Source organism: Neopsephotus bourkii, unplaced genomic scaffold (genome assembly GCF_033783945.1).
Source record: "Neopsephotus bourkii isolate Nb327-2 ecotype Australia unplaced genomic scaffold, CSIRO-AGI_Nbou_v1 NB_1589, whole genome shotgun sequence".
In the NCBI taxonomy this organism is placed as follows: Eukaryota; Metazoa; Chordata; class Aves; order Psittaciformes; family Psittacidae; genus Neopsephotus; species Neopsephotus bourkii.
This window is the reverse complement of record NW_026902065.1, coordinates 4853267-4872335: the sequence shown is the minus strand read 5'-3', so window position 1 is coordinate 4872335 and position 19069 is coordinate 4853267. Positions and strand designations below refer to the sequence as shown.

Here is a 19069-nt window from a genome sequence, read left to right as displayed (position 1 = left end):
TGCCCTTCTCCCCCTGGTTCTGTAGCCTCTCAAGACCCCATCCCTCCCACCTCCTCCAGCACTGCTGGGTACTTCAGGGAGACTCCATGCGCCTCCAGTTTACCTCCAGTCTGTCAGTGGTTGGGTGCCTGCCATGGACTCTGGGATGACGGTGGCATGCTGGACAGAAGTGTGGGTGGCCACCCCAGTCAGCTGCTGCCAGGCCGGAGGGAGCAGGATCTGCTGAGTGCCACTGGGCCATGCTTGCTGTCAAACAGAGGGAAAACAATTTCTTAACAAGAGGCATCATACACTGAGTGTGAGTAGTGGTCCATGCTCAGCTGGAGCTCTTAGTAACAATCGTGGTCATACTACCTAGCTCTTACCACATTTTAGTCAGAGATGACAAATACCGCTAGGAAATCACTGTAAAAGCCGTAAAATTTATCAATAATAGAGAGTGCAAAGGAGGGGTGGGAAATATCCTTGCCATCCATTAAACTAGGAATGGGAGGGATCGAATTTGGCCAGCATTTCAATCCAAACATCACATTCTTTAGTACCTTTTAATTTTGACTCTCCAGATCAGCTGGGCACCATGGTCCCACTGTTATTTCCCCCCTCCTACAGCCAATTTTCCTTCCCACCCCAACATGACCTAAAGTAACCTCAAGGATCTAAAAATGAGAATTAACTTTTCAAGGATCAGAAAAGAGAACAGGGGTCTGGTGCCCCCCTTACAGGGGTAGGAATCTCTGCCCTGTGAGTTAAGCCATCACTATGCTATGCAGCCATCCCTCCAGCTATGCCGCCACAGGCATGATTCAAGTCGTCCTGCTCTGGTGACTCCACACCTGAGTCAGATGACTGTTTTTTTGACTTGGGAAACTTCTTTCCTATGTGTTGTCTGAAGGCAGCTGTGGCAGCTTCTCACTGCCTGGGCTGGCGAATGCAGGGCTCTCCTTAGTCCCAGCCAGTACAACTATATTGGACCCCTATTGTGTTATCCCATAGCTTTAAGTAGGCTGAATTTTAGAGGGGAGGCTTCTTGCAGGCATGCGTTTGTCCCCATCTCTATCCTCTTAAGAATCCTGATTCCCTCATATCCCCCAGCAAAAAAAAAACCAAAGTAACAAACAAAAAAAGCACCACCCCCCTCCAAAAAACCTAGCTTTTCCCAGTTTGGCTCCGAAGTTTGTCTGCCTTCTAATATTCTATGTTGCTAAGGTAGATGAAAAGGCTGCTCAGTGAGGCCTCCCAGCAACATCTGTGATCTGCAAAGGATGGACCATCACAGGGCTACTGAGAGCTGTTCATCTAAGGACCCATAGCCATGGACTGGTGCTGCTTGGAGCAGATAGGAAGCGGAGGCAAAGACACAGAAAGATCAGGGAGGAAAAAAGCTTTTTTCTCCTTTTTCTTTTTTTTCCCCAGCTTTGATTTAAAAGAGGAGACTGAACTACTGTTGCAGTCAGTCCCAGGGGACTACCTGGATTCACTTGCAGAGAAAACTGCTTCCTCCCTTTTCAGGAAAAAGAACTGAACAAATCTAAGCTCCCTTCATGACTGCAGTGCATAAATTCAGATGCAACATCAGGGTCCAGGCACAAATTCCTCACTTATTAGGTAAGGACCACTGAATCATTTAATCTGCAGATAAGACTTGTCTAGGCTGATCCACTAGCACAGCGTGCTGTGCTTAAACACAGGGGGCTCGTGCCAGCAGCCGCAACTTGTTCTCAGTTATTGCATTACTGTGACATTGTGCTGCTGCTGCTGCTGCACTGGCCCATGCATCAAGAAGTGGCAGGTCCCCCAGCGTGACGGAACTTGTGCTTCCTATATAAAGCAAGAACGACTAATGGAGTAAGCGTGTTTGCTCTGAAAGCTGGTGGCAGGACATCAGTGGGAAGAAGTGTTGTTGGGAAGGAGTTAAAAGAAGAGAAAATCAAGAATTCAGGGCATTATTCAAGGACAGGGGACAGTTCTGGGACACGTCATGGAAGCCTGCCAGGAAACTGTACAGATTTGTCTCTTTTGAGATCTGAAGCTGCAGAGAGCTATTAGCAAAGACAGGATCAGCCTCCTCTCACTGGTCTCTGCATATGGGATGTGGAGCACACTTGCTTGAGAGCATGAAAACAGACCCAGAAAAGTTACAAATAAACTTTTTTTATAGAGTTACTTTAGCCACTAGCTCTGTCTTGAAGACTGCTTGCTCTGTCTAGCTCCATGCTACAGGCTGCAGACACACAGCTGCCAGAGATGATGCTCAAAATCCATCCCTGCTTCTGCCTGTGATCCCTCCAACTTCTCTCCCTCCTCTAGGACTGCTAGTCTTAAACAAAATGCACAGGGAGAGCTGGACACTGGCTGTGCTGGGATGCAGTAAGGCTTTGCCAGCCACAGCCATCCTGATGTGGGCAAGCCTAGTGACCTGCGCTGTGTGCTGGGCAGGGGTAAAAGCGTGATGGCACTAACACAGCGCTGGGAGCACAAACAGCAGCATCATGCCTATCGGGGACAAATAAGTAGGGTGGAAAACCAGAAGTGGGCTCTGGAGGCGCTAAGCTTTCTGCTGGGGACAGTCCCTCTAGTAGCTAGAGCAGTCACACGGTCCGGTCTGAAGAGCATTAGATAAGCAGCTGTGCGTGAGAGGAATAGCTCTCTGCTGGGAGAGAGACACACAGCAACTCAGAGATCAGATGTGACTACAATGCATTACAAAGAAGCTGTGTTTTTCCATTCAGGAAACTGGAATTGGGTACAGATTTGTTTATCAGACCAGCTGCTCAGCCCGTACTGAGTGAAGCCCACGGACACCAGATGCCACCAGCATCAATCAGAGCTCCTTGCCATCAGAGCAGCAGCTAGCATTTCTCACTGCATGAGACAGGCAGATATATCAACAGGCAGACTACTTCTGTTCTATTAAATAAATAAAAATCTATGCAAGTGAGGAGCATTTCTCAGAAACAGCTTCGATTCCCTTGTGGAAATGACAGTGGATAAAACATCAGCAGAATCACAAGAGGGACAGCCCATGAAATGGGAATTCACATAGCAGGGGCAGCACAGAATCTGGTAGCAAAGCTCCTCCTGAACAATCCCTCCCACAGATTGTGTGGTGACCCCAACAAGAATACCTCAAGAAGAAAGAGGGAGCCCGAGGTCCTGACATTTTTCAGGATCCTGCTGTCTTTGGGATGTTTCAGACCTGACTCTCATCCATTTTAGCCCCACGTAACAGCACACCTGAGGAGGTCTGTCAAAACAGCAGGGCATGCAAAGCTTCTTCACCCACTGACTTCTTGCACAAGCAATAGGTGCTTACAACTGTGCCTGCAGATTGCTTCTTGCTTTGCCATTGTTTTTCTCTCCCCTACAATTCTCCTTTCCTACCAAGCAAGAGAGCCCGTGTAGGTTGTTACAACATGCTGGAACAGAGGTAGGTCTGATATTTCAGACAGCCCTCTAACAAACTGTTATTGGGAAGGGGTAGGACACGTCAGCTAATGGAAATCATTCAGCCTGCAAGTTGTGTTTCGATCCATCTTCACCACATAAGCACAAGAGGCAGCTGCCAAAAAAAGGCCACTGCACCAACAGTCTTACTCCAGCAATGCCACAGACTGACATAAACCTTGGAGTGTGCTGGTACCTGCCTGCCTATGAACACACCACCATTAATGAAAGCATGGCAGATAACCAATCCTGAGTCAGAGGCATGCGTTTTGACTTGTAAGTTACCTTTTCCAGGCTGCACAACTTAATACAAGTAAGTGCAGATTCACTGAAGCCAGCACAAGGAGGAATGGGAATGAGCTGCTCCACTTTTTTTGAGGAGCTGGGGTTCTGCTTGAGAACGTGCGTGCAATCAGTGCTACCCATTCCTGTTTGTATTTTTTTTCCTAGGAGGAACCATGCTTTACATGTGAGTGCAATTTGGACAACTGTGCCAACAAGTGCTGATGACAAGGAATGCTTCTTGTCTGTAGGGCCCCTGGCTGTGCCCCCTACATCCCTCTCTTAAGAGCAGAGGGGCAGCTCGTGAAACAGAAGGGTGCAAACTTAAAGCATGAAAGGTATCTCTTGGCAGCATGCTATTCACCAGTGCAGCTGCTGGCTACAAACTACCACTGAGACCACAAGTTCAAGTGGATGCAGGAAGGTTATTACCTGTTCCTCCTCAGCAGAGGCCTGACACAACTTCCCTTGGGGCTTCCCACTGATTCCAGTGCAGAAACAGAAGGAAAGAAGGTCTTTCCAGAGACTTTTGCAACTCTTGCCACAGCCTCTGAGCTGAATAATGAACTGAGGTTTGGACGTTTTGGAGAAAGGCGGAGACTGTTCTATGGTGGCCCAAGTCTCCGACCTGCACCACAGAAGGCCCTCAGACAAAGCTACTCTCCTCAGCCTCCAAAAGCTGAACAACACAAATAATACCTGCCAAGCTTGGTGCTTCAGAGCTCCTTACCTGTGCGAGGAGTCCTGGCTGGATCTGAAGAGGCTGGGCCCCAGGAGCCTGAGTGACAATGGGAACGGCATTTTCCATCCGAACGGAATACCCAGCATGCTTCGAAGGGGAGGCTTGTAACCCTGTTCCACCAGCACAGGAGGTACAGCATTAGCAATCAACAAAATCACTAGGAACGTGGGTCTGCTTTTCAGAGGTGCCTAAAGGCACTCTGATGCCAATTTCAATTGCAGTGTTCAGTCCTTCTGAAAAATTAGGCTCTCAGAGTCCCACATACTTTACCCCCACCCAAAGTTACCCATTAAGTGTTCATAAATTTGATACATGTATAAGGGGGAGGAAAAGACATTTTCAAAGATGTTAAGGGATTAACTGAGTTCACATTTTTAGGGTATCTCAAATAAGTGGGAGACACCTCAATACAGTGTCCGCAGGGAGAAAAGGAAGACTTCTCTTTTCCCACATTCTGTGGTTTGGCAATAGAAAATGGCCCTTTCCAGCCAAAACCCACTGCTACGCAAAAATGTTCTCTTTCGAACAAAGCAGGATGGGAATCCAGAACTACGTGATCCCTCAGCCTTGAAGGGGACAGGTGATTTTTCTCTTGCACAGCTTCTCAGGGCTCTTACTTAAAAGGCTCTGATTTGACCATGTAATCTAGCACAGCCCAAACTCCAATTACTGCTGACTCAGCCACACACACATTAGCCTAACTATGCTGGAGAAAACTTCCCCCTGCACACCACCTTAGTACATGGTAGGGCCTTTGCTACCTCCTCTGCTTTAGAATCTTCTCAAGACAGCAAGTGGAAGATGTTAGCTTACATATTCTAGCAATACATTTCTGAAGTCAAACCCTTGAGATGCATTTTAACTATGCAGAAGAGGTCTAGCTGAACTCCACTAGTTCAAAAGAGCTTTGATAATCCTGCAGAACATTTAACAAGTGCCTGGAGACTGCTCCACAGACAGGCTTGTAGAAATGAAGAGCAGAAGTTGCACCAGCTGAACCGAGGTCTATTTAGACCAGTTCCTACAGATAACCTAGCTAGTTTTTCCAAATTGCTACAGCATGTAGAGTCAAGAGAAAGACAAGCAGCTACATCTCATCTTCATCCAAGCTGTCTGACACTGTGGTGCCTGCTACCAGTATACACAGGCAGAGCTATCTGAAGCAGGGATGGTGCTAAATGAACAGTACTGCTAAATGGTCATGAGCATGTTATGAGGGCAAACCCTCAACTCCACCAGCACCACACTCCCTGCTGAATTAACCTCCTGAGTCCTCCTTTTAACAGGTACATCACCAAGAAGTGACGAACCCATTATTTATATACTGATCTATCACTGTTGCAGGGAAGAGTTTTCAAGTTTGCCAAAGTGAGGCAGAACAGCCTCGAACTCTGTTCAGGGAAAAGGACGACAAATATCCCATGCCCTTCCCCAGCTCCACCTCAGAGCCTGCCCTATTGTTTTAGACCACCCTCATGATGCTGAGACCTCCTTTCGACCTCCAACTCATGATGAAGGTGCCTGCAAGACCCTCCACTGCTGCAAACATTTCCATCTGCTATAACCTCGTTGCTCTGATTTACTAGGCCAGCACTTCTATTGTATAACCTGCACAAAGGAAGCTTGCTTCCAACAAGAGTTAGATGGAACACTGCAGTGGGGAGGGAGCAGTGACTAGCCAAGACCTGGCGAGGCTGTTACCTACCTTGGAAGCCTGGTGGGCAGACGATGAGAGCTTGCTGTAAGGGGTCAGGGCGGGCACAGATCTGCGCTGTTCCTGTCTGCAGGGGCATGCTCCGCTGGGCCACCGCAGCCATGGATGCCGCTGAGGGCTGGTAGAGTGCAGATTGGTAATTTAGTATGGAGACCTCAGGGTTGGCTAAGGAAATAGTGGCACTGGAGGAGGTGGGAGCCAGGTTGGTGGTCTAAAGGAATGACGGGAATTAAAACAAAAACAAACAAAAATGAGGGAGATGGGTATGCCAGAAGAAGCAAAACCCAAAGATAAAATAAAAAAGTAAAATAGTGCAAGATATAGTAAAAAAAACAAACAAAAAACAAAAACAAACAACAAAACAACCAAACAAAACAGACTAAAATAAAAAACAGCAAACCAAAACCAAAGAAGGGGTAGAACCAGACACTGAGGAGCACAGAGGTAAGGGTAGCAACAGGGGAAGGAACACAGTCTGCCTCAATGACGGCAGCTGCACCATGCAATGGGATCTCCAGCCACATGGCACTGCTGTTAATTGCTCAAAGACAGCATGTTCTCCAAAGCACAACTATAGTTCCATTTATCATCCAACCGGCTCTGATTTCCAGCATAATGAAGATGGGTTCAGAAAACGGTACTGTCCCCAAATCACATTGTTCACTCATCATGCACATAGCTCCAGAAGCAGCTCACATTTCTTAGGTAAGAGAAACTCAGAACCTCCATGCCATGTGAAGCCTTGCCCTGAGAGGAGAGACTCATTCCAGCGCTTCCTCTACCTTGTATCTAAGATGGCACATGCCCTTATGTTTTGAATTTGCTGGAATCAGAAGGCACAACAGGAGGTAATAATACTGCTTTCAAAGTTCATGACTTTAAAATCTCAGAGCAGAAACTCCAGCAGGGGATGTTGCAAACCTACAAAAATCAGCCCAGGGTTCTGCAAAACATCTAGAAATCTGAGGGTGACTTGTTTTTCATGAGGACTGAGTCTGTAACAGTTGCAGACAAACAACCCCTAAACAGCTCTGCCACTGCTCTATAGAAGTATGTCCTTAGCATTCATGTCTAGGCAGCTAGGCTCTACCTGACCAAAGCCCACCTTTCCCCTCCATGCAAATGCACCAGCATCACTGCTGGAGGTTGGTCAGATAACGCTTTCTCATGGTGAATGTATGAACCCAGGATGAGGCTTTGATCAGGACTGCAGAAAGCAGCAGGCCAAGCATTTCACACTGACCTGGTTGCCACTGGGCCTGAGAAGGGTGGCCACGCTGCACTGTCACAGCCACAACCATAGCCACAAGGGATGCGATGGTGAAACATTTCTTCTTCCTCCTCCTCCCCCCTGTGCAACACACTGAGCAGCGACCACAATAGCTCGCACACTCCTCATCTCAGGAGTCCTAACTGGAAGGAGGCAATCCCCAGATATGCTTTGCAAAGATAGGGAGCACCAGCGAGCCAAGATGAGTTGTATGTTGAACAGAATGGTGAAAGGTTTAAAGCTTGTTCAAATTACAACACCCTTCCTGGAAATGTTTCTACCGCTTCTTCTAGGAACACTGGAGATACCAGTTCTGCTCACAACACACACCCCTTATGAGAATTCAGATTACCATGGACCTCCTCAGCCAACAACTGATCTCAACATCAAGTGCGCAGCAAGGAAACGAAAGCAAGTCTGCATTTCCTACTAGCAACTGTGGTACAAATGGTGCCTCTGCCCTGCAGCCGGGGCCTAGGGAAGCATGTAGCATGCATTTCTTTAGTCAGCACCTCAGATACAGTCAAGAAAGGGAACCAGTGTTTGTAACTAATACCCTATCACACCAAGCCATGATCTATCTCTGTGTGCATCTGCTTTATGAATTGCTCCAAAAGACTTTCTGTGATTACATGCATTGAGAACTGAGTCATGAAGTCTGGTTTTCTGAGTGACATAGGAACACCCTGTATAGCTATAGAGACTCCTTTAGCTCCCTTGCTTTCCATCACTATTTCTGCAATGCCACCTGCAATCTCTGGAATGAATCTTGAGCAGCCTGTTCCCAAAACACTTAAAAGACAGTAGCTATTTCTTGAGCTTCAGACTCCTATACTGCTCTTCCTGGTCCCTTGAGAGTTTCCTTTCACTGTTGTAATACAGCACCACAGTAAACAACTTAGCCTGCTAGTCACATAAAATCTGTCAACCCAGCACCCCCCAACACTGGGGCATCTAAAACTAATACAAGAGTCTAAAGCATGATTACAAAGCCAGAGCCCACCAATGTGGAGTGCAATGTGTTTGGAGTGGGGGTATGTGCACAGGGTTCCCATGTCAACTGCAGCATGTGGAGTAAAACCAATGAGAGATAAGAGTACACATTACCACTAAACTCTTCTTTCCTCTTGACTGGTTACAGTGCTGTGTCTGTCACAGAAGGATTTAAACTCTTTTTACTTCAATGACAATTTGAAGAAGTGCTGTTAAGATCACTGATGTGACCCAGGGAGTGCAGTCCTGCCTGCTGCATTAAGGGACTAAGGAGCTTTTCCCCATAGCAACTTCCCAAGTAAGCAGGATTTATCACCCCCAACAACAACATAAACAATGAGGGCAACATTTCACCACTGCACAAACTGTCACAAGATTACTGCTTGCCTGAAGAAAAGAGAATGAGGAAGAGCAGAAGAGTAAGCCCCAGAATGAGGAAGAGCAGAAAGAGAGTTAGAGAGTATCGTATTTTTGCTGGCATGTTAAATGGGACGCTACTTTGCTTTTTTGTATTCTAGACCTCACCGACCTAAATGTTCCAAGCACTGGCTGCTTCTGATTGATGCCCTTACCTGGTTGTGGACTGTGTTCAGCTGGTTGTTAAAAGTCATGGTCAAGTTGGTCGATGTACTTGGGGCTACATGGGTGATGAATGGTGTCTTGCTCTGGTTCACTGTGTCATACATATTCACCCGCCGCTTGCAAATCTCCATGTTCTGGAAGCAGGACTTGACACTGTGTAAGGAGGAGACAGAAAATCAACTGACCAACCAACACAGGTTAACAGTTCTTCACAGCACCCTGCATTAGGTCTCCACATCAGGCTTGGCATTTTCTAGGCTCTTAAAAACCTCTGCTATTTTATGCAGGTCTCTCTTAACCAGTGAAAGTCAGACTAACCCTGTAGTGAAGACAGCTAAATGGGTGTCAAGATGACAATGGCTGCTCTGGCACTCCTGGGTGCCCCCATCAGTCCGAGCACTGCAGTGTAAGCCAAAGAAAGCAAGCAAATTGGTTGCTCTTTAGGTGGCAGGGCAAGAAACACAAAGCAGCTATTTTAAAGGACTGAAAGAGACTGAGAGCAAGAAAGATAGATACGGTTTCTTTCTTATGATTGAGCCTCTTGCTTTCTGCCTCAGTGCAAGCCTAAGGGTAGTTTAAAAAGTCTTTTGCAAGGAAGAATTTTACTGCTCTTAGTCACCGAGACCCCTGAAAAATCTTACTTGTTCCTTTTAAAAAGTTCACGGAGACCTGAGCCCAGCCAAGTGGATAAAACATTGCCCCTGTCTGCCTAAACACTTCCTTGGATGCTTATCTTAAAGCACATTAGCTGTCCTCCTGCAATCAATGGGACGATTCATATCACAAAGGTTATGCCAAATCAGATTCATCAATGCCCTGAGGGAATCAGGTTCTGAGGTTATCTCAGTCTGAGAATTGCATCTCTAGGGGGAAAGATTACAGCTTCTTCCTCTACACAGACTTTCCTTTAAATGTTATTGATATAGCAATGGAAATTTTGAGAAGTGTAATATTTTGTATCCCCAGTAAAAGAGATGAAATACTCCCTGCATTGCTAGAGCACTCTAGGTGTCTGGTACATGGAACTGCTGGTATTTCATTTTTATAATTGGGATCAGAAGCATACAGAGGTTTAAGAGATAACAACATAGCAATCTTGTGCAAAAATGTATTTTTCATAAAATCTCATTTTTTCCAAGGTGTAAAAACCAATACAGGTTTTCCACAATTCTTCCATAATAATTGTTCTTACAAATGAGACCTCAAAAGTGGAAACGCCCTTATTTCTATTATTCCAACCCAGAAAACAGAAAACGAAGCAGTGAAAATCAGCTGTAGCTGTAAAAAATCAGCTGTATGCATAATTTATTTTTTAACAATCTGTTAAGAAGTGGGGGAGATAAACACATCCTCACATAATTTTTAAGAAATAAAATGTCTCTTCAAAAGGAAGAAGCTTATATGATCCCTATTGGTCAGAAAGAGGATCTAAATCTTTTTATCCCTGTCTTGTATCTTACTCATGTGGTCACCTTTCTTCTCTTACTGGTAACAGCTCGATAAGTGGATCTGTGGCATACAGACCTGCAGATAAGACAGGCTCAGGACGCTTCATAGCTGCTCATTCATTCAAAAAACTATGAAATACCTCTAAGTCCTAGAACACTTAGAAAAATCTAACACTTATTATATAAACATAGAAGACTACAGGGTTGCATTTTCCCAATCAACTAAAGACTGTAATCCTCTGTCCAATAAAGCCAAAAGCACTGGAAAGAGTGTATGCTCTGTATATACTGTGTGCTACCAAACAGTTTATATAACAAGGTATAATCTCTACTAATGTAATACTGCGGTCTCTGTCTTTACTTGAAAAAAAGGGGGAAAACCAGAAGCCAGAGCCAGAGCAAATTCGACAGAAAGGCTGAGAAGTACTCAACAATATAACAGCCAGGCAGTTTAATACGTGAAATGGGGAGCTAAACTTCTGTTGCTGTTTGCTTGTTTTGCTTAATTAAGCAAAACAGCCCCTCTCAAGCATGCCACAGCAGCGATTTCTTCCAGAAGCTGCACCTTTCATATATTCTCACACTCTTTCCTGCCTGATTTACTTTCAGGAGAGATTACAAGTCCTGCATCTCTTGAGGCTTTGAAGCTTCTATTCTCAAAACCACAGGCAATCACAGACAAAATTTCCATCACCTTGCCATGCTGGCTACAGCTTGTTGCTCTCTTTACCAATCACTGCTTCCAACATGGAGGGGCTGTGCAGGGTTATGCACCTGGCTGTTGCAGCATTTAGTATTCACAGACCTGAAGCTGAATTTTTTACTTGGGTGAAATTCTCATTGCTGTTGGCCCCAGTGATATTTTCAGCCTTTCTGGGGCTTTGCCTGAGCAGCCACAAGTGAGCACTTCAAAAATGAAGATGCGATTACGGTCTGTTGCACTAGCGGAAAGGTTTGTGATGGCAATGCACTATGCCACAAATCTCTCCTATCTTATACATCAGCTCTTGCACAGTAAGGACTAGGGCAGATTAAGAGATTTTTGCATGTGATACTAACATTGTTAGAACATACTGTCATTTTTTAAATTTATGAATGCTTTTATATAAAACTTATTTTCTCTCTGTTCAGCACAACAACCTCCCATCTTGTTTTCATTACATTTATCACTTACTATCTATGCATAGATAACAATGCTCAAAGGTGTCTGTGCAGGGTAAGTCTAGATCTACATAGATTGTGTACCCACTACCTTACGGTAAGCAGCTGCTCTTATCTTGTGATAAATGTTAACAAAAAGACAGCTACAGCTCCTTCACAGAGGGAACAGTACCTTAAATGAACTTGAAATACTGCAGGTAAGAGCACACATACAGGCAGGAGAGGTCACAGAGCAACCTGTTACTCTGCAGCACCCATACAAATATGCTCTATGGCTTTTTGAGGAGTCCTCTTTATTTTCATACTTGAGCTCCTCACAGTCTTTTTAAACACCCATACACATGGCATCCAGTGAACTACAGTGCTGTGCCAGTAACTGTTTCCTGACGAGGTGAAGGGACAGACTGCAAAAGCACCTCGAACTGCAAAGTGCTGTAGAGCAGGATATTCAAAGGTAGGTGTTCTGAAGGCTTTGGGAAGCTCGCACTACACATTTGCCTTCACTTACCCCTGAGAAGCTTGACCTTACGTGAAGTGCCCAGGGGAAAAGAAAGCAATATGCTGGGTGCAGGTTTCCTGAATTTTAGCTGCTGTGCTCTGTGACACAGCCTTAGGAGAAGGGGGAGTCAGGCCTGACAGTTCATCGCATCTCTATTGGGTGGTGGAGCCCATCTCTGTTCCACTCAAATGTGTCAGCTGAGGTTAGGGCATGGCGTTTAATGCTACATAGGCAAGCAACAACAAAGCTGAGAACTGAACTCCTTGTTCTGTTGCCTGTGCCTGTAAACCAGCCTGCTGTAGAAAAAGCTCTTGCTTTGAAAAACAAACAGCCCAAACTGACCCCTGAAAGATGGGAAGGTTCTACGAGAAAGGGTTGGCTCCCCACTGCAGATAAGGTTGATTACTGAAGTAACAATCAAGACTATATTACTTTGAGATATACTGATACTTTCAGGGCTAATTGCATAATTTCTGCTGCATTTTAATGCAAACATATGTAATTATTGAATATTTACATAATGAATGTAGCACTCTCTGCAGTGTTTTAAATGCCAAGCACCTACAACACAATTCTCACAACCTTAAGAGGTGGCAATCCTCTTATTTTTCAACCAGAAAAAGACTAAAACCTAGGGGTTACACATCTTAATAATGCCCCTCGGGCACATTTGTTCTCCACCACAATCAGCTCTCCCCTTCACCCCTCAATTCAAAGCCCAAGGGAAAAAAAAAGCTACATACTGTGTGCTGTGCGGGAAATCGAGCAAGTGCGTCATGGTGACAAAGGGGTGGTTCAGAGTTTCAATGGGTGTTATTCTCTTATCTGCATCTATCGTCAACATCTTCTTTAACAGATCTATGAACTCCCGCCGGTCTGCCTTTTCCACCAACATATCACTTCCTTCCAAATCTGTTGTCATGTTCACCTAGAGGAGAGAGGACAAGGGTGAGGGCTACAGGGAAAGAGCAGATGGTCAGGTCTCCATCGAACTGTGTTTACTCCTTGTTGGAGCACATGCCCTGCAAGCTCCACTGTCTGAAGGGGTAGTTGCTGAAGTCACACAGCAGACTCTGCGGTGGCTAGTCATCTGGCTTGTGCGTGTCAGATCTCTAGACAGTCCGTTAAGTGTTCAGCTCGCTTGGGTCAGCGGCTAATGAAACACTTAGTCACCCTCCAGTGAAGATGAACAGCTTCCATGTGGTAGCAAGCAAGCTCTGATAATCAGTGTATTTATCATATAAAGGACTGTGCTACCAGATCCTTAACAATGTGTCCTGTAAGCAAAAACATGTATAAAATAAATAAAAATTGGCAGTAGGTTTATAAGAAACATCCTATTCATGGATAAGGTGCCAGGAAAAAACACAATAGTGTGTTATTTTATACATTTATACAGTCTCCTGTGATCTCAGTGCTCCACTTTTGCATGTTAGCTTGTGAATGCTACAGTGTCTAGACTTTGCTAGCACAAACTCTAGCTTCGTGCTAGCCTTGTGTGCTGGTGTTGTGACAATTTTGTGTACTAGTTTGCTAGCACAGACTCCAGTCACAGGGGTGGTTATGCTGGAATTAACTTTCACAACCATATGGAATTGACACAGTGAATTAGTACTCCCTGTTCCCCCACCCAGCCATGTTTTACAAAGAGCACACTCTTCTGCAGCATGGTGATTATTTCCAATGTCACTGTTTTATAAATGGAAATACTAAACACAGAGAATTGACTTGCCAGTGGTCACACAGAGGAGTACTAAAGAGGCAAGAGAAAACATAGGATTTCAACACCCAGAGGTGTGACTTTGCCATTTTCCAAGGATGTTTTCCTACTGGACATCAAGCCCACATGCCCTCATGCGCAGTTTTCCCTATAAAGCAATGCAGAATGAGCTGATTTGGTAGGCATAATCCTGGTATTTTTCAGGAGCTGTCATAGGAACAGGATACACAGAGAGATCATGTAGTTCCCCTTTGTCAGCATTGCCCCAGAGCATGAGACAGTGCTGCTGGTTACTCACCAAAGCTCTTACCTGTGCCATATCATCCAAACAGTTGAAAATATACTTTCTTGCTTCCTTCGACTTAATTCCTGTCTCTGCCTCATGATCATCTGGTGTCTGTTTAGAACAGGAGACAGGCATTGAGCAGAACTGCCCTGCAATCAGCTGTGGGTTACATGCCACTTCCCGCTTGTGCCTTAACCTGCCCTCATCAGAGACCACTGTAGTATCATGCCTGCCTCATCAGATAACATTTACACTACCTCTGCCATGGTTATGTGAGAGCTTGTGTGTCACAAGGTGATTTATCCCTTCTTTGTCACTTCAGAGGATCCTCACAATGGCAGTGAGAGTCTCAAAGGTCTTACACCCACCCCAGTGTGATGCTCAGCATCCCATCCTTACAGCCGTAAGTCCAATGACCTCTCTCCTTGGGAAGTGAATGCAACCAGACACGCTGGTACAAGAGACTCAGGGCTCACATGCATTACTAGCAGTTTTGATTGTCAGAATTAAAATGCTTTCTTCCTCCCTCCCACAGTGAGTTAGATATTAGAGTGAAGTCTGCCCAGGGCATGTTTCATTTAAACTACACATCAATTCATTGACTACTTAGAAGGAGATTTGCAGATCAATTCCAGACTTAAATTTCCCACAAAGCAGTGGCAAGCAGGTGGACTAAAGGCTGCAGACTCTGGGGATGGCAGTTTTACCTGGGGCTATACCCACTCCAATGTCTGTGCTGCACTGCAAAAAGCAGGGACCTAGGCTCGGGGGTGACCTGAACATTTCCTCACTTCCAGCCAACAACTGCAAGGTAAAAGAAACAAGGGAATATCTTCCTACCTTCAGTCTCCACAAAGGATATGGTGAGTCTGTATCCCTGTTGAAAAACCTCGTAGTCTTTGTCCCTGCACTTAATAAATACTCTGCCGGTAAGCCCTGTGTCTGTGAAATATAGCGAATCTGTAAGAGAAGGATGACAGGTCACTGTTTATCCTGTGGAGATCTTCCTTGGAAGGAGGGCAGGAGGCATTTAAAACAACAGAACAAAGGAAGAAAAAGGTAGCACGTAGTTAGACTTCACCAAAAAAAAATCCCCCCAAAACCCAGTACAAGGAATGAGAGGAAGAAGAAATCCTGCATGTATACGAAATCCTCCATTTATCACATACATCACTTGAAATTCACCTCTATGGTACAATCCCACAAAGCCTACGGATAAAGGGGGAAAGTCCCCAGGTTTTAGAGGTCAGACAGGGAGACCCACACAGAGATTTCAATGGGGTGTTTCACTGCTTTGCACCTTTTTATGCCATGCTCTGCTCTCCAGGAGGTAATTTCAACGATTTGATATTTGTGCTCTAACTTTTGCTGGCTTTTTTCCCCCAGCTGAGTTCACAGCCTCTCCTAGGAGCACTCTGAAGTTAGAAATGGATGACTATCTTTGAACTTAGTTGAAATATACACTCAAATGAACTGACACCCTCACAGTATACAAAGTACTTCATCTCTGACTTTGTTATTTGGGCTAATTCCTCGAGTATGACCTCGCTGTTGCTCACATAGCTAAGAGATGCTACACATGTGTTTCCAGGATTTTAGACTTTAATTTATGTATTCAAAGGAGAAATGGCCTGTGACTACACAATGAGAGACCGATCTCATACATGCCTGGGGTGCCACACAAGCCCTTAATTTTGACAGCTCTTGATTTCTCTCTGTTTCACTCTGCAAAACTGCTGCAACTCTGCAAGACTACTAAAAATAGTCATTGATGCTTGAAAATTCTAGGGAAGAATGGAAAGCATTTTTGAGAGAAGAGACAGAGAGGGATTAAAATAAACAACTAAAGGCATAAAAAGCAGCTGTGGTTTCAAAAGACTTCCAAAGCACTCAGGACCCAGTTCATTGAGAGCAGCTTGTTTGCCTTTGCAGCTCCTAAGGTTCATCAGAGCACATGCACCTGAAGAAGCACCAGGATCAGCCCCTATCCCTTTGCCAGCTCCTCAGGAACCCTCACCCGCCTTAACCAGAGGAAGCTTTGTACTGGGCAGTTCAGCTGGACAGGTAGGTATGGTGATTTTTTTCAGCTGTGCGTTTTATGAGTTTTGGGGTGCAGCAGAGAGGAGAAATAAAACTTGCTTCGTGCTTGGCATGTGATTTTCAAGTACTTGTAAGTTTTTCAGCTACATCTGATTTCCTCTGGAGTCACTAATGGCCCTGCCCTTCACTGCAGATTATTTCCCCTGCCAAATTTCAACTTTAAAGCTCTGACTGAAAGCATACTAGTTACAAAAGAAGAGTCAAAGAAACACTTTCATATATGAAAACCTTATTACTCTGTTTTTATTTTATTTTATTTTTAATTTTCTAGAAGAAAAAAGACCCTCTTCAGGCTACATTTGCAGACACCTAACATCACCCTGAAGAAGATTATGGAAAAGAGTGCTCTGCAGCTCTGGCTCTAGCAGCTGCTGTGCTATCAGTTTTAGGACTACAAAAGGAGCACAAAAGCCTATAGGGAGAGAAGCACAAGCACGACAGCTTCTATTAAGTGGAAGGCTACACCACTGTGAGCGTTTTCCTTCTTGTCACTGCTTTTAATATGCACCCTCACAAAAGGGGTTATGAAACGCAGCAGAGTTCGTGCAGTTTCTTCTAACAAATAAACCTTTATTCAACACTTTGCTGTTACAGCAAAGAAAGGGTGCGTGCTCTGCTCAGTGAGGACAGACATGTACAGAGCTCTCCAGTCAATGGCAATGTTGACTCTTGACTGAGATTTCACTTAGGTGGCCAGATCTTAAAAGCCAGCGTACCAAACAGTACACTGGTTATCTAGAATAAATACCCCAGCTGGATAATGAAAAGGTTGACTTGGAAGGGTAAGAAATGCATACTCCTTGTTAGCGAAACAGAAAAAGCTGGCATATGTTCACTCTGATAAGAGAAGGAAAGGACACCCCTGCACTTACCAGCATCCAGAGCAGTATCTATACCCACCTGATCGTACTCCGAAGCTCCCGGGTACAATGGCCAGCCCAAGAACAGCTCTGCAATGACACATCCCAATGACCACATATCGATTGCTTCACAAAATGGTAAACCGAGGATGATTTCGGGGGCTCTGCAAAGGAAGAGGTTACAAAACATCAGCAACAGGAGCAGATCCACTTGGCTGGCATAGGGATGCCCACGCAGAGCACAACATGAAGTTGCTCGATGTGAACAAATGTCATTGCAGCGATGGAGCTGAGGGGTGCACTAGCCACCGGCAAAGTGCTTGCTAACCTAGCATTAGCTGGTGAATATTTATCCTTGCAAAAGAGTCTTCTGGCAGCACCTAGCCAGGAGACAGCTCTGTTTCACAGCAGTTTGCAAAGGAGAGAAGTACTGCGATTTTCATTCAGCAGGTGGGAAAATGAAGCACAAAACAAACGTGCACTCAAAGCCACCCAATTAAGGCCTCTGCTCAAGGGTCTTGGGACCAAGCTTGCTGTCCTGTAGAGGAACCGTGCGGACTCCCATGCTGAAGCTCAGTGGGCTTTTACAAACAGCCAGACATTAAATAATCATTACAGGACTGGTATAAAAGGATTACTTTTTAAACAAATGGATGTAACCATAAAACAGAAATAATGTAATTAGATCTATTAGACCTAAGTCTTTTCCTCAGGAGGAAGTAGCCAAGAAACCTTCACTTCCCAGTCTGTCCCAGGCACCTGATTATATTTCCTCTTCCCTTTCAGCCCAAACAACCAAAATGTGGCAGCATGCTCGCTACACGTTTACTGCTGGCTTCAGGAGGTGCCCACTGAGGCACGTCTGCTCAGTGAGTTTCAGCATGAGCTCAGCTGAGGAAGGAGAGGACAAGGTAAAAGCTCTGCTTCAGCTCTCCAGAAGGATCCCTGGCTGGGATGTGGAGGAGATGTCCAAATAAGCAAAACCAGCCTCAGCTCAGACTTCCACGGGACCTTAGAGTGAGGCTCATTTCACCTTCCACCCCGGTGGAAGCTGTTGTCACATCTTAACTAGGTACCATGCACACTGTGTGGTCAATGAGGAGACACCCCCGCACCCGCCAAAGGGGATTTATCCTACTGCCTTGGGATGGTTTGAATCCTTCTCCACTGGTGCCAAAAAGGCCTAGAAGATGACGTTAGATGAGCTCCCTAAACTCCACTGGCCAAGGTGAGAGAACGTGAATCGTGCCCCAAATGCTTTGTGTTCCAAAAGCAACTTCCATGCGGAAGAATCAAAAGTATTTTACAAATACTGAAAACGTTACACAAAACCCACCTCTGCACACAAACACTTCCTAGTTTCCCTTTGTGGAAGCTCAGACTTCCACATGCATTTAAGCGCCACAGTTGATACTTTACAAAAGGATCACCTAAAGCTTCTTTCCTGCTCTTCTTGCAGATCTTGCAACACTTCTAAAACCCCAGCTCCTGCAGTCAGGTGATGTTAAACAGAAATAAAACCTCACTTTCTCATGCTTACTTTCCCATTGCTAACTGTTAAGAAGAATGCACAGATGACAGATAAAAGAAAGAAACTTGCATTGCCTTAAAACTTTCATAATTTTAAAAATAGCCTTGAGATTTCTCAGGCCCTGATGCATATTTTGAGAATGCCTGGGGTTGACTATTGAGCAAATCAAGTGCCACCATCTAGAGCTGGAAATAGGACCCATGGTTCCCAGTTTCCCATCTGTCATCAGGATAAGATCTGACACTAGTGAGATCATACTAAGGATTACCAATTGCAGTGGAAAATATTATGTTTTAATCACACCATTACACAGTCATGTGAAGACGAGTCTTTAGCCAAGAAACCACGCAAAGTGGGTAACTTTTTCCAAAGAAATAAGCTAATGCCCTGCAGCAAGAATCCATGCCCCATCTTCAGTCTACAAACTCCCCGATTTC

The 19069-nt window shown here is 45.0% G+C and overlaps 1 protein-coding gene across 4 annotated transcripts in view; it reads right to left on the bottom strand.

The window, feature by feature from the left end:
* Positions 1–19069, bottom strand: part of HIPK2 (homeodomain interacting protein kinase 2) — a 138709-nt gene that overhangs the window by 27358 nt on the left and 92282 nt on the right. For 3 of the 4 annotated variants that reach the window (XM_061371918.1, XM_061371920.1, XM_061371917.1), the window contains exons 3-10: positions 17142–17265; positions 14982–15101; positions 14166–14252; positions 12879–13063; positions 9018–9180; positions 6174–6393; positions 4457–4578; positions 104–246 (exon numbers count right to left, since the gene is read on the bottom strand). In XM_061371918.1, coding sequence (XP_061227902.1) covers positions 104–246; positions 4457–4578; positions 6174–6393; positions 9018–9180; positions 12879–13063; positions 14166–14252; positions 14982–15101; positions 17142–17265 — 1164 coding nt within the window. The remainder of the gene's footprint in view (positions 1–103; positions 247–4456; positions 4579–6173; positions 6394–9017; positions 9181–12878; positions 13064–14165; positions 14253–14981; positions 15102–17141; positions 17266–19069) is intronic. The other variant, XM_061371921.1, reaches the window with a different exon arrangement.